The following is a 13,334-nucleotide window of genomic DNA, read 5'->3' as shown; positions in this document are numbered from 1 at the left end:
TATGTTTATAAGATATTAATGTTGGAAAAATTTTATTTATCACAGAAAATAATATATTTAACACAGAAATATGCATTAGAACACAAAAAATAACATTTTAGTTGGGAAGCACGGGACACACTCGACCAAACTTGGATGACTCATCGCTAAAGAATCCAGCAAGTTGTTAGGCCTTTTCTAAATCGAGACGGCAATGGCACAACCCCCGACTGATCCATCCACTGCTGGGCGGACATCACATTACACCCACACACCCGGGAGGCGGGGCACAACCCCCGACTGACCCAGGACCCTTCACTGCTGGGTGGTCAAGGTCACAAGGGACAGGGGATTATCCATTCGTCTCGCTTGTGAAGCGAGAGTACTTAAGGTCCAGTCACACATTTACGACAATGACTCCCGGCGCCCTCCCGACATCAGACCACGCGCTGCCAATTTTGGAATGTCGCGCTGCCAGACGTACGTAACGATCATCGTAAGTCCATCCCCTTGAGTGCCGACCATAGCCGATGTCGAAACGACGTTGTTACGACGTCGTTGAGATGGACATCCGACGGCCGTTGCTTATTCGCGACGGGTGACAGATATCGGGGAGGGCCCCGATTGTTTTGAAATGTCCAAAACTGTCGGCGTGCGGCCCGACGGTGGGAGGCGCGGTCTGAGTCGGGAGAGCGCCGGGAGTCATTGTCGTGAATGTGTGACTCGGGCTTTACCACGCACTGCGGAGTGTGATTCACCATGGCCTCACGAACTGGACTCGTCATCGCCAGTAAGTAACCTCCCGGTTCGAACATGGCTCAATATAGTCGGTCTGTGGGTACTGGCTGGATCCTCACACACCACACACCCCATCCTCCTTGCTCAATGGGGGACAGTAAGCGTTCCTTGTCAGCGGAAAAGTCTCGGCCTGAGCAGGGCTGGAACCTCCGCCTGCCAGGCCGGAGTCTGACATGGCAGAGCCTTAGTCCACTGAGCTATCGGAGGTGTGTGTGTGTGTGTGTGTGTGTGTGTGTGTGTGTGTGTGTGTGTGTGTGTGTGTGTGTGTGTGTGTGTGTGTGTGTGTATTTCCCTATTTGTGACATACTGGAAAAGAGCTATACTCGCGCTGCCCCGTCTCCATATCCGCTCTTGTCCAACTTTTCCTTAAAATCATGAATGTTTCTTGCACAGACCACCTCCGCCTCCAGCCTATTCCACAGCTCAATGCTTCTGTTTGGAAAGCTAAACTTTTTCACATCTCGCCTACACGTTGTCGCCCTCAATTTAAATTCTTTCAATGTCCTCTTGTTTCTCTCTCGCTCCACACACACAGGTCTTCTCTGTCCAAATCCTCCATTCCGCTCGCCACCCTGTACACCGCTATCAGGTCTCCTCTTTCTCTTCTTCTCTCCAGAGTTGTAAGCCCCATGCTATTGAGTCTCTCCTCATAAGTCCGATCTCTAGGTTCCGGTACCATCTTAGTTGCCACTCTCTCCACTCTTTCCAGCTTTCTTATGTTCTTCTTTTCATGAGGAGACCAGACCACTGCTGCATATTCCAACCTTGGCCTTATCATTGTAACTATTATTTTCTTCATCATCTCCTCGTCCAAATACACAAATGCCGTCCTTATGGTCCTCAGCAAATTCATAGTTTGTCCCGTTATCCTGTTGATGTGTTTGTCCGGTGACATGTTCTCTGAGACAGTCACTCCCAAATCTTTTTCTTCCACTCCTCTGCATATTATCTCACTTCCCATCTTATAATCATATTCACATCTTCTTCCACTCCTACCAAACTCTATCTTTTTACATTTCCCAAGGTTGAACTCCATCTGCTATGTACCACTCTACTCCCATATTTTATCCAGGTCCCTCTGCAATGCCTCACAGTCCTTCACATCATTCACTCGTCTCAATAGCTTTGCATCATCTGCAAACAAACTCACATAGCTGGTCAGTCCGTCCACCATATCATTTATATAAACAACAAACGTTATTGGCGCCAACACCGAACCTTGCGGGACCCCACTCCTAACTGGGCACCAGTTGGAAACCCTGTCCCTGATTATTGTCCTCATTTCCCTGTTAGTTAGGAAGTCCTCCAGCCATTTAATCAGTCCATCACCCACTCCACACCTATTTTTAATTTTCCAAATTAGTCTTCTGTGCGGTACTTTGTCGAATGCCTTTTTCAAATTCAGGTACTCTCCATCCCCCCAGCCTTCTCTCTCTTGTATTAAATCTGTCACCCTTGAGTAATAACACAACAAGTTGGTGACACAAGATCTCCCTCTCCTGAATTCAAACTGGCAATCCGCGATAATTTCCTCACTTTCTAAGAAATCCGACCACCTGTTTTTAATCAGCCTCTCGCATATCTTCGCAACCACACTAGTGAGTGATACCGGTCTGTAATTTAATGGGTCCTCTCTCTTGCCTTCCTTAAAAATCGGTACTATGTTTGCTCTCTTCCAATCTTGTGGTACCCTTCCTTCACTCAGGGAGGCGCTCATTATGGAGTGCAGTTTCTCTTCAAGTTGCTCACTACATACTTTCAAAATGTGTGTGTGTGTGTGTGTGTGTGTGTGTGTGTGTGTGTGTGTGTGTGTGTGTGTGTGTGTGTAGAGACCTGATTTTGTGACCTGTCCGATGCGGGGCCGCTCCCAGGCCCCACTCGGTGTTAAGCTGTTGTGGGACGGGTCGAGCACCGGCTTCCCGTCACGCTGGTTGCCTTTGCTTCCCGGCCACGGCGTGAGACTGCCCCTCCCTCCCTTACCGGACATAGATGATATTAACAGTAATAATAATAATAATAATATTAATAATAATAACAATAATAATAATAGTAATAGCATTGGATATTCTGCTAAACATTTTGACCTCATCACTGTTCAGAAAAGGACTGGCTCTGTAGTACCTCAAGTAGTACCGGACCCTGCCCTGCCGAACCGATTACTCAAAGTATGCAGTGAAGGAATGCTGCGGCGGTACTGGCGTCGCTGAAGGGGTCGGTAAGGCGCGGGATAGGAAGTAAAGGCCGAGGCATAGAACCATGCACACGTAGGTCTACATCATTAAGCGCACCGAGCTCCCTTTGTTACTGTTTCCCGAGGCAACAGAGAAGACTGACCATGTTTTCATGGGTGATTTTCCAGGTCGGGGCGCAGAGGTCGCGTAAATCTGTCACTACGATCACAAAACAGTCCAGGGAAAGCCCAGCAACTTGTACGGGAGGCTTTCCGGACAGGCGGACTGAGGCGCCGAGATGTTTAAGATAACATTTATTGTCCAATTGTATACGTAGCTTCATTTACACTCAGAAATTCTTCTTGGCGTGTGCTCAAAGAGTGAGTTAGAAGAAGGAAGCCTATGCAGATGTGACTCAAGGGCATAACAATATAAATAAGATTTCAACCTAAAACCAGTAAGAACCAAATCTAAAACTATTAAAAACAACCTGATTGATTGATTGATAGTTTATTGTTGCAAGTAAAACAACAACAAAAGCAGTAAGAACCAAATCTAGAAAGATTAATAACAACCTAAAAGCAGTAAAAGTAGTAAAGAAAAACTAAGTACAGTAAAAGTAGTAAAAATAAAAGAAAAACTTCCAGTAATCAACATCTACTACTCATCTAGTGGCCAGTGCTCTCCGTTTCCGTGACGGTACACAATGGGTACACAACTTTGTTCTGTTTGGCATAAGGGAGTCCCTGTACCCATCTCCTGTAATTATGGGGAGTATCAGCCTCCTGCCACGTGACGATACACACTGTTTGGCATAAGGGAGTCCCTGTACCCATCTCCTGTAATTATGGGGAGTAACAGCCTCCTGCCAGACCTCGCAGAAGTATAATTTGCATGAATGGGATGATTTACACCATTCATTATTTTATCGCTTGCTTCAGTACAGGAGGTTTACACATTTCCTCAAGTGACATACATTGACAACCAGTTTTTCTTGCCGACTTCACAGTTTTGTTTAGTTTGTTTTTTATCTTTCTTGGTCAAACGGCCATACCAAATAATAATTGAAAAACTGATGAGAGATTCTATCACAGGTTTATAAAACATTGTAATGATGTATTTATCCACATTCAAATTCCTCAGTACACGAAGGAAATGCAAACCTTGATTACATTTCTTGCAGAGTACCAGCTGGTTATTCTCATAACCCCTCAACTTATCATCTCTACAAACCCCCAAATACTTATACTTATCTTCTCTATCAGTAAGTTTTGACCCGAGAATACGGGCTCTGGGGTCACATTCTCGACACCCGCCTCACGTATTTGACGAGGCTTTCGGAGGAGTTTTGGGCATTTTCAGTGGTGGTTTCATGACTCCTCTGGTAGTCTGACCCTTCATCAGTACCATGAATCTAAAAAAATACTGATTGGAACACGACTGTTCTCCTTTCTGGCTGTTGAAAATGGTTGCTGTGAGGGGCGGAAGCGTCTGCCAGTACCGACCTTCAACATTTCGGCGCCCAGCATTACCTGTTTGACGAGGCTTTCGTAGGAGTTTTGGGAACTTCCATTGGTAATCTTAGGACTGGTGGTAGTTTAACTCTTTTGTACTATGAACCTAAAAACACTCACCGGAACCCGACTTATCTCCTCTTTGGCCTTTGGAAATAGTTGACGTGAGAGGCGGAAGCGTCAGAGAATACTGGGCCTAGGCAAGCCGAGGGTCCAGGCGAGGAGAGGCACTCAGCCCCGGCACCACAGCCGTGACGGATGCGGTGCTAGATTCAACGTAGGAGGAGGAGGAGGAGGTGGTGGTGGTGGTGGATCAAAGATTATCTTCTCCCCCGCCCCCCAACACACACAGCAGGAACAGACCCAGGGCCCGCGAGCTGGAGTACCTCCCGATTCGAACAAGGCTCATTATAGTCCACGGTCCTTGCCTGTCGGTAATCGGCCGGCGCACGGTGGACATCTTGACCTGACTCCAAGAGTGAGGTCAAGGTATGAACCTCACCGGTGTCGCCGTCCGGCCACCCACTGGACTCTGGACGGCCGCCGGCAGCCGTTCGGTGGGTGGCACGGCCATCCTTGTGGCCGGGAAGCGGTGGGTGTGAATCGCAGCATTTTTGAGTCGCTCCTGGTCGTTATCAGGTCGTAAAGGCAGTGTGACTGGGGCTTAATTACAGAGTACATTTTTACTTCACACGATTGCATGTTTATTACGCCGCCTTGTGACTGCGGCTGAGGCAAGCTTGATTTACAGCCCGCAATGAACGTCACTCCCGGCGCCGCGGCGGCCCGATGCAGTGGTGCCAGTTACGGACGACTGTTATTATTATTATTATTATTATTATTATTATTATTATTATTATTATTATTATTATTATAAGAGACGAATCAGGGAGAGGGAGGAGTGAGGACACTATTAGCCGCCTGTCCAGCAGCCCCCAAACACCTGAGACGCCGAGGAAGAGAAAATTAAAGTGAAAGCGATGAGGGCAGTAGACAGGACGAGGTGATGTATAATAATGTAGCGGTGGGGAACAGAGGGTTGGGGCTACACACTCCCCAGAATACACAAGTCAACACACACACAACACACACAGGACGAAGTGATGTATAATAATGTAGCGGTGGGGGACAGAGGGTTGGGGCAACACACACACACAACACACACAGGACGAGGTGATGTATAATAATGTAGCGGTGGGGGACAGAGGGTTGGAGCAACACACCCCCCCCAAAAATACACAAGTCAACATACACACAACCATTGACATCTCAAGTAAGTGTAGGGTTCACTGACACAACACACACAGGACGAGAGGGAAAGCCCAGGCTCGGGGGATCTCCGCGGCGCCAATAACGCGTCCTTCCTAATGTTTTGTGTAAGATAAGGGAAAGATTGTGACACCGACATTTTTGCTCCACTCCGGGTTGATAGGCGGTTTTAAGGACAGCGTATGGGTAGAAAAAAAAAGAGAAGCTAAGGCAGTTGTTTTATCACCAATGCTTACTGTAGACCTGATAAATGCTTGTACCACGCTTGAACAGTCTGGCGTTACACTTATGGTGAAGGGGAGAGAGCTGATGGAAGGCTGAAGAGAAGCTAAGGCAGTCGTTCCATCACCCCCTACAGAGCGTGCAGACCCAATATTAACTAGACTTAATAAATGCTAGTACCACGCTTGAACAGTCTGGCGTTAGAGCTGTATACACTATGGCGAAGGGAGAGAGCTGATGGAAGGCTGAAGAGAAGCTAAAGCTACCCCCCTACTGAATGTGCAGACCCAGTACTTACTACAGACTTAATAAACACTATTACCACGCTCAAAAGATCTGGCATATATCTCCGACGCCCGAGCTGTTCTCTCACGGAAACTTCCGCACACAAGAGACCAATTATTTCTGCCCCGGCTATTCCTCTCCGCCATTCCCTAAATGTCATATTCTTCAACATTTCTGCGGCCAGGCACACACGTCTGACAAGGCTCTCGTAGCGGTTTTGGGGAACTTCCAGCGGTAGTTTTATGACCCTGACAGCAGCTTGTCCCTTCTTCTGTACCATGGCTGTAAGAAAACACTGAAACCCGATTAATCTCCCTAACTCTCCCTCCCAAACTGGCCTCTCCTCTGGCCACTCCTTCTCTTTGCTTTTGCAGGAGCAGCGTCTAGCGGGTTGTGTGGGTGTTGTATCTGCCTGTTGCCCTTGAGCTGTTTCCTTTGCTGCAAAAAACAAACACAGGAAAGCGAAGCATATTCCAATACTGTGAGAATCGGAATCAGACACGTTCAAAAGTGCGAGAACGGCCCGAGAGCAATAGTGTTTTGTGTATAAGGGAAAAAAAAATACTGAAAAACTAGAGTAGAAAGATCTGTTGCCAGGATATTGATCATAGTTGCGGCCTTATATGGATGGACGTGTTACGACCAAGACGCCAATGAGTCAGGTACGTTTAGAAGTTAAAGAAGGAAAGGAAAAGAAAGGCGGCCGGCTTCAAGAACTTCAGAGAGAAGTGGAAGACTTGTAAAAGATAAAAAAAGAGGTTACGTTCAGAGAAGTTAGAGGGAAGAAAGAAAATTAGATGAGGTGGCGGGCCGTAAGAACATTGAAGAAAGGTAGTGGAAGACTCGTAGAAGATAAACAAATGAAAAAGAAGAAAGGATGCGAAGAAGAAGATCGAATGAAGATGACTAAAAGGAGAAAGAAGAAGAAGAAGAAGGACTATGAGAGCAACGATGATACGAGAATTTTAAAAGAACAAAAAGCAAAAAGAGGAAGAAGAAACGATGAGAAGGAAAGGGAAAAAATAAAGATGATTGGAAGGAGAAAGAAGAAGAAAAAGGAGAGGAGGAAGAAACGATGAAACTGAAGAGGAGAAAATAAAGCAACTCAAAGAGAAGAAAGATAGAAGAAGAACTAAGAAACGATATGAAAAGAAAAAAAGAAAAATAAGATGATTGAAAGAAGAAAGAAGAAGAAGGAATAAACGTACAACTATTATACAAAAACAAAAAAAGATGGTAAAGAGAATAATAATAGGAAATTAATAATAATAAGAGTAATCATGATAATGCTAATAATAATAATAGAAAAAAAAATAGAAAAACTGAAAAGGAGAAAGTAAAGATGAAGTCGAAGGAAAAAAGATGAATAATAATAATAAGAAAAAGAATAAAAAGAAAAAGAAAAAGAAAAAGAAAAGAAGAATGAGAAGAAGAAGAAGAAGAAGAAGAAGAAGAAGAAGAAGAAGAAGAAGAAGCAATAAGAAAAGAGAAGGACAATTAAAGATGGTGGAAAGGAGGAAACGAAAAAGAACAAGAACACGAAGAAGAAAAAGGAATCCAAAAAACTATCATACCAGAATGAATAAAAAAAATACAAAGAGGAGGAAGACGAAAGAAAAAAAGAAAAAAAAAAAAGAGCCCGAGAAAACTAACACAACTTATATACACAAAAAGAAGAAAACAACAACAACAGCAACACACAAAAAAGGAGAAGAAAGAAAACGCGATCCCAGGAAATTTACTGAAACGATGAGACAAAACGGAGACGAAGACGAAGAGGAACAAAAACAACACAACCCTCTTACCGGAAGGAAGCGTGGACCGTCTACAACGATCACCAGGTGCGGACTGAGCGTCGGGTATCTGCTGCAAGCAAGCAACGACGCAGGAATGCCGCCCGGCCCCCGCAGCCTTTCGTATCCAGAGCCGCCGTCTGAAACACTTCCGCGAACAAGCACACCCACACAAGGCTTTCGTGGGTGCTGTGGGCAGCGTTATGACCCGGGTGGTAGTGTGGCGAAGCATCTGTGGAAACAAACACTCAAGAGAACCCGTTTCATCTCCTTTTCGTCCCTTGGAAATAGTCGACGTGAGAGGCGTCAGCGTCCGAGAGTACCGAGCCTGGACTCCCGCGCAGTGCCGTGTAAAGGAGTTTGCTGTTAGGGCAAGGTGGACTAAAAGAAGGAAAAGAAGAAGGAACAGAACAGCAACTATTACGCAAGAATGATAAAGAGACGACAAAAAAGAGGAGGAAGGATACTAAAACGATAAAGCTAATACAGCTTATATTAACTAAAGAAATATGCAAGAAGAGAAAAAGAAACGATGAAAAGAAATGAACTAAAACGGTACAAGGCCTTTAAGAGGAACCTTGGCATAGGGAGAAATCTCATATGTGTGCCGTAAGACCCTGCCCGATCTTGCGATGGGGCACGTTGACCTGCACCAACGACCTGCAGTGAGGCTCAGCGAGGGGCCGGGCATTCCTCAAGCCACCGGTCGTTGGTAAGTCTTTTGGCAACTCCATGCACTGTGAAGGCCCTTGATCTCTAGGCACTTCATTCACTGCCATCGGAGCCGCCTCGACACAGGACCGTTCCTAGGGGACAGACTTTCCAGAAGACTTTCCAACGACAGGTCTTGTAGTGCTTGTTGAGTCTGGCCCGAGAACTGAAGATCGATTGAGAGTTTCTTGATGGCGCATTCGCCGCTTGAGTCCACCTGTGAGCAGCACGGCGTGGGAAGGGAGGGAAGCACCACACTTAGATAGAAGACCTTGGTGACGCTTGCGTCCACCTGTGAGCAGCACGGAGTGGGAAGGGAGGGAAGCACCACACTTAGATAGAAGACCTTGGTGACGCTTGAGTCCACCTGTGAGCAGCACGGCGTGGGAAGGGAGGGAAGCACCACACTTAGATAGAAGACCTTGGTGACGCTTGAGTCCACCTGTGAGCAGCACGGCGTGGGAAGGGAGGGAAGCACCACACTTAGATAGAAGACCTTGGTGACGCTTGAGTCCACCTGTGAGCAGCACGGCGTGGGAAGGGAGGGAAGCACCACACTTAGATAGAAGACCTTGGTGACGCTTGAGTCCACCTGTGAGCAGCACGGCGTGGGAAGGGAGAGAAGCACCACACTTAGATAAAAGCAAGGCAAGTATAGAGAGGTAGCGTCACTCTCATAGAACGTGAAGAACCAAATTTTGAAATGAGCTTTTTTATTAGGACCTCTCGGATGTTTTTATGTTATAAACTACTTTAATAAAATAAAGTAAGATGTGGATTTTCTGTTATATACCGTATGAAGCAATTGTCGATGAATAAAAAATATAAATAGAAATGTTCACGGCATCTCATCGTGGACGATGATTGGCTGGCGTCCCGATAAGCTCCGCCCCTTCCTCGAGCCTAATTAAGCCCCGCCCCATCCTCGTTGTCTGCCCAAACCGACGACTTCACACACCTCACTCCCACCCTGTTTCCTGACCCCAACATTTATTTTTATGAAAAACTGAGACCACCATCATCTTCCTGAGAAAATTCTGCATTACACTAGCATAAATTTTATTTCCTTCAACTCCTTAGTACTCAGCTGGTTTCGTCGCGTCACTTTTATAAGCCCAGATCCTGAATCTGCATGCTTTTCTGCTTCTGATGGTCAAATCGCCTCCGAACATAAGCCGCGCCGTGACGGCTTTCATTCGCTTCGGCATTTATTTACTCAAGTCAGACTCGCCGCTCACACACAGATGGGGCGTGAGGTGAGCGGCGAGTCTGACTTGAGTAAATAAATGCCGAGGCGAATGAAAGCCGTCACGGCGCGGCTTATGTTTGGAGGCGATTTTGACCCTATGCATATTTTTACCTCGGGACGTACCACACACCATCAGAAGCAGAAAAGCAGAAAAGCATGCAGATTCAGGATCTGGGCTTATAAAAGTGACGCGACGAAAACCAGCTGAGTACTAAGGAGTTGAAGGGAAATAAGTGCAAGAACATGTTTACTCCATCCTTCACTTAACTCTGATTTTCGTATGTGTACTTTTACATTATTGTTACAAATTTATGCTAGTGTGATGCATAATTTTCTCAAGAAGACGATGGTGGTCTTAGGTTTTCGTAAAAATGAATGTTGGGGTCAGGAAACAGGGTGGGAGTGAGGTGTGTGAAGTCGTCGGTTTGGGCAGACAACGAGGATGGGGCGGGGCCGAGCGTGAAGGCTATAGGAGTTGCCAACGAGTGATTTCCTCCCGCCTGTATGACGATACCTTCTCTATACTTGCCTTGGATAGAAGACCTTGGTGACGCTTGAGTCCACCTGTGAGCAGCACGGCGTGGGAAGGGAGGGAAGCACCACACTTAGATAGAAGACCTTGGTGACGCTTGAGTCCACCTGTGAGCAGAACGGCGTGGGAAGGGAGGGAAGCACCACACTTAGATAGAAGACCTTGGTGACGCTTGAGTCCACCTGTGAGCAGAACGGCGTGGGAAGGGAGGGAAGCACCACACTTAGATAGAAGACCTTGGTGACGCTTGAGTCCACCTGTGAGCAGCACGGCGTGGGAAGGGAGGGAAGCGACCGCCGGCTTCCACAGTTATTGAAGAGAACCAGTTGGTGAAGTTTGAGGCAGACGAATAAACTATCATAAAACCAAGAACGATGGCAACGACACACACACACACACACACACACACACACACACACACACACACACACACACACACACACACACACACACTCAAAGATCGACGATAAAAAGCACTTGCTCATGTCGGGAGGGTACCTGCTGGTGATTACGAGTCCAACACGTGATCAGGCCGTGGTGGTGACACACACACACACACACACACACACACACACACACACACACACACACACACACACACACACACACTCTAATCATAATACGTCACTTTTTCTCTCTCCCCGGCTAACCTTCAACACCCTCCTCCTTACACACTGCTGGAGGTCTTCAGGGCAAAGAGGGCTCGGCAGTGTGCCAGCTGTCACAAGCAGTGGTCGGGGCCGTCAGTGAGGTGGTTCCGGTGAGCTTGGAGGGGCAGGCTGCGGAGCTGCTGCCTGGCAGGTCACGGCCTCGGACGGGTTTGGAAACACTGCATCAGTATTTCTTCACGATTTTATCTGAGTTTCATTATCCATATTGCATCCTGATTATACTTTGGGGTACATCATTACAATGAGGCATACCATGACATTCATTACATGTAGGCTGCAATATGCTGCAGAAAATATCTCGAGGCTAAATCAGCAAAGAAGTACTTGTCCTTGTAATTGGATTCGAGTACAACAAAATACTTGTATTTAGACTCGTGTTCAGGCACACAGATGAGTACTTGTACTTGTATTTAGATTCGTGATTTCGCAATGTAACCGTACTTGGACTCGAGTACGAAAAATATTCTTGAACCCAAGCACGCTTCCACCGCTCCGTAGCTCAGTGGTTAAAAGCTTTGCGCTGCCAGGCTTGGCGGCCTGGCGTGTGAAAAATTTCCCGTGGTGACAAGCTGCGAGGGGATGTGAACCGATGAAGCACCTAGGTATTGCATTCTCTTGACCTTGACTTGTTGGAGCGTGCCGTGAGCCCCAAACCGTAATGTTTTTGGTCCTTACTGATACGCGTGTAAACCAGCGGCGTGTGGAAAGGATGAAGGCAACTTTTCCGAGGTGAAGAGCGGGAGGGCATGTGACCGATGACATGTCTAGGGGACCAGCCGAGCCGTATTCTCAGACGTTTTCGGCTCACAACAACAATCTCCCCGGCCACGAAGGAGGCTTGTCGGGTTTTGATGAGAGTTTTGCACATTCGCGGTGCAGCAGCCTCGCCACACCACCTCCAGGCCAAGGCTTGGCCGCCGAACTGTTTGGTGGTATTTCCCTGATGCGACGCTCAGAAAATCAGGCGTAGTTTGGGTGGCGTGATTTTTACATGGCAGCGACATGTAGACGAGAACGTTCTGGCTGTGCCGGATACTTGTCCCGTCCTTCTTATCTTCCCTCCCACCCATCCCCTCCTTACCCCTCTCTCTCTCTCTCTCTCTCTCTCTCTCTCACTCTCTCTCTCTCAACCACTACGTCCCCTTCACTTTCTCGTAGCATTCTTGGGTCACTCTCCTTCCTCGCGGCCCCTTCGTTTAATGTGTGCATATGTTATATCTGTAAGGGTAGGAGGACTCTGAACCCATGTCCTCAAACACTCGCGGCCTTCACACCCACGTTTGGCAAGGCTTCCGTGGAGGTTGTTATAGGTATTCCGACGTGTACATGTGCCTAGTGGTAGTGTGACAGGGTCTCTGCACCATGAACGTGATAAACACTCGTGAGAAGCCTCCTAATCGCCATTGAGACCTTTGGGATAGTGAGGCATTATGGAGTGTAATGCGGATGTATGGAATAGGAGGTAGGTTATTGTCTGCAGTGAAGAGCTTTTATAGGAATAGTAGGGCATGTGTGAGAGTTGGTAAAGGTGAGAGTGATTGGTTCGAGGTGAATGTGGGGTTGCGGCAAGGTTGTGTGATGTCACGGTGGCAGTTTAACGTATATATGGATGGAGTAGTGAGGGAAATGAATGCAAGAGTGCAAGGTGAGGGCTTGTCACTGGTGAGTGAAAATGGAAGGGAGTGGAAGATAAGCCAGTAGTTATATGTGGATGACACTGCCCTTGTGGCGGAGTGTGAAGAAGGCCTACAAAAGCTGGTGACAGAGTTTGGCAGAGTGTGTGAAAGAAGAAAGTTGAGAGTGAATGTGGGAAAAAGCAAGGTTATGAGATGTGTAAAGGATGCTGATGGTGGCAGAATGAATGTGAGGCTGAATGGGGAGCTGCTGGAGGAAGTTGAGAGCTTCAAGTATCTGGGGTCGCATGTAGCAGTAAATGGGAGAGTGGAGGTTGGAAACAGAGTGAAAGAAGCAAGTAAATGTATGGGTGGAATGAAGAGTGTATTGAGCAACAGAGCATTAGGGATGAATGCAAAGAGAAGGCTGTTTGAGGTAGTAGTTGTGCCCACAGCTCAGTATGGGGCCGAAACGTGGAATGTGAGACAGGACGAGAGGAAGAGGTTGGATGTGTTTGAGATGAGGT

At 47.0% G+C, this 13,334-nt stretch overlaps 1 protein-coding gene across 1 annotated transcript in view; it reads right to left on the bottom strand.

The window, feature by feature from the left end:
- Positions 1-8,340, bottom strand: part of LOC127001989 (uncharacterized) — a 37,727-nt gene extending 29,387 nt beyond the window's left edge. The window contains exon 1 of the mRNA XM_050867300.1: positions 8,044-8,340. Within this exon, the coding sequence (XP_050723257.1) occupies positions 8,044-8,263 (220 nt within the window). The 5' untranslated portion in view covers positions 8,264-8,340. The remainder of the gene's footprint in view (positions 1-8,043) is intronic.
- Positions 8,341-13,334: the final 4,994 nt, after the last annotated feature.

The sequence above is a fragment of the Eriocheir sinensis genome, chromosome 22 (assembly GCF_024679095.1).
Source record: "Eriocheir sinensis breed Jianghai 21 chromosome 22, ASM2467909v1, whole genome shotgun sequence".
In the NCBI taxonomy this organism is placed as follows: Eukaryota; Metazoa; Arthropoda; class Malacostraca; order Decapoda; family Varunidae; genus Eriocheir; species Eriocheir sinensis.
Note: the sequence above shows the minus strand (reverse complement) of the source record. Positions and strands in the feature narration are given on the sequence as shown.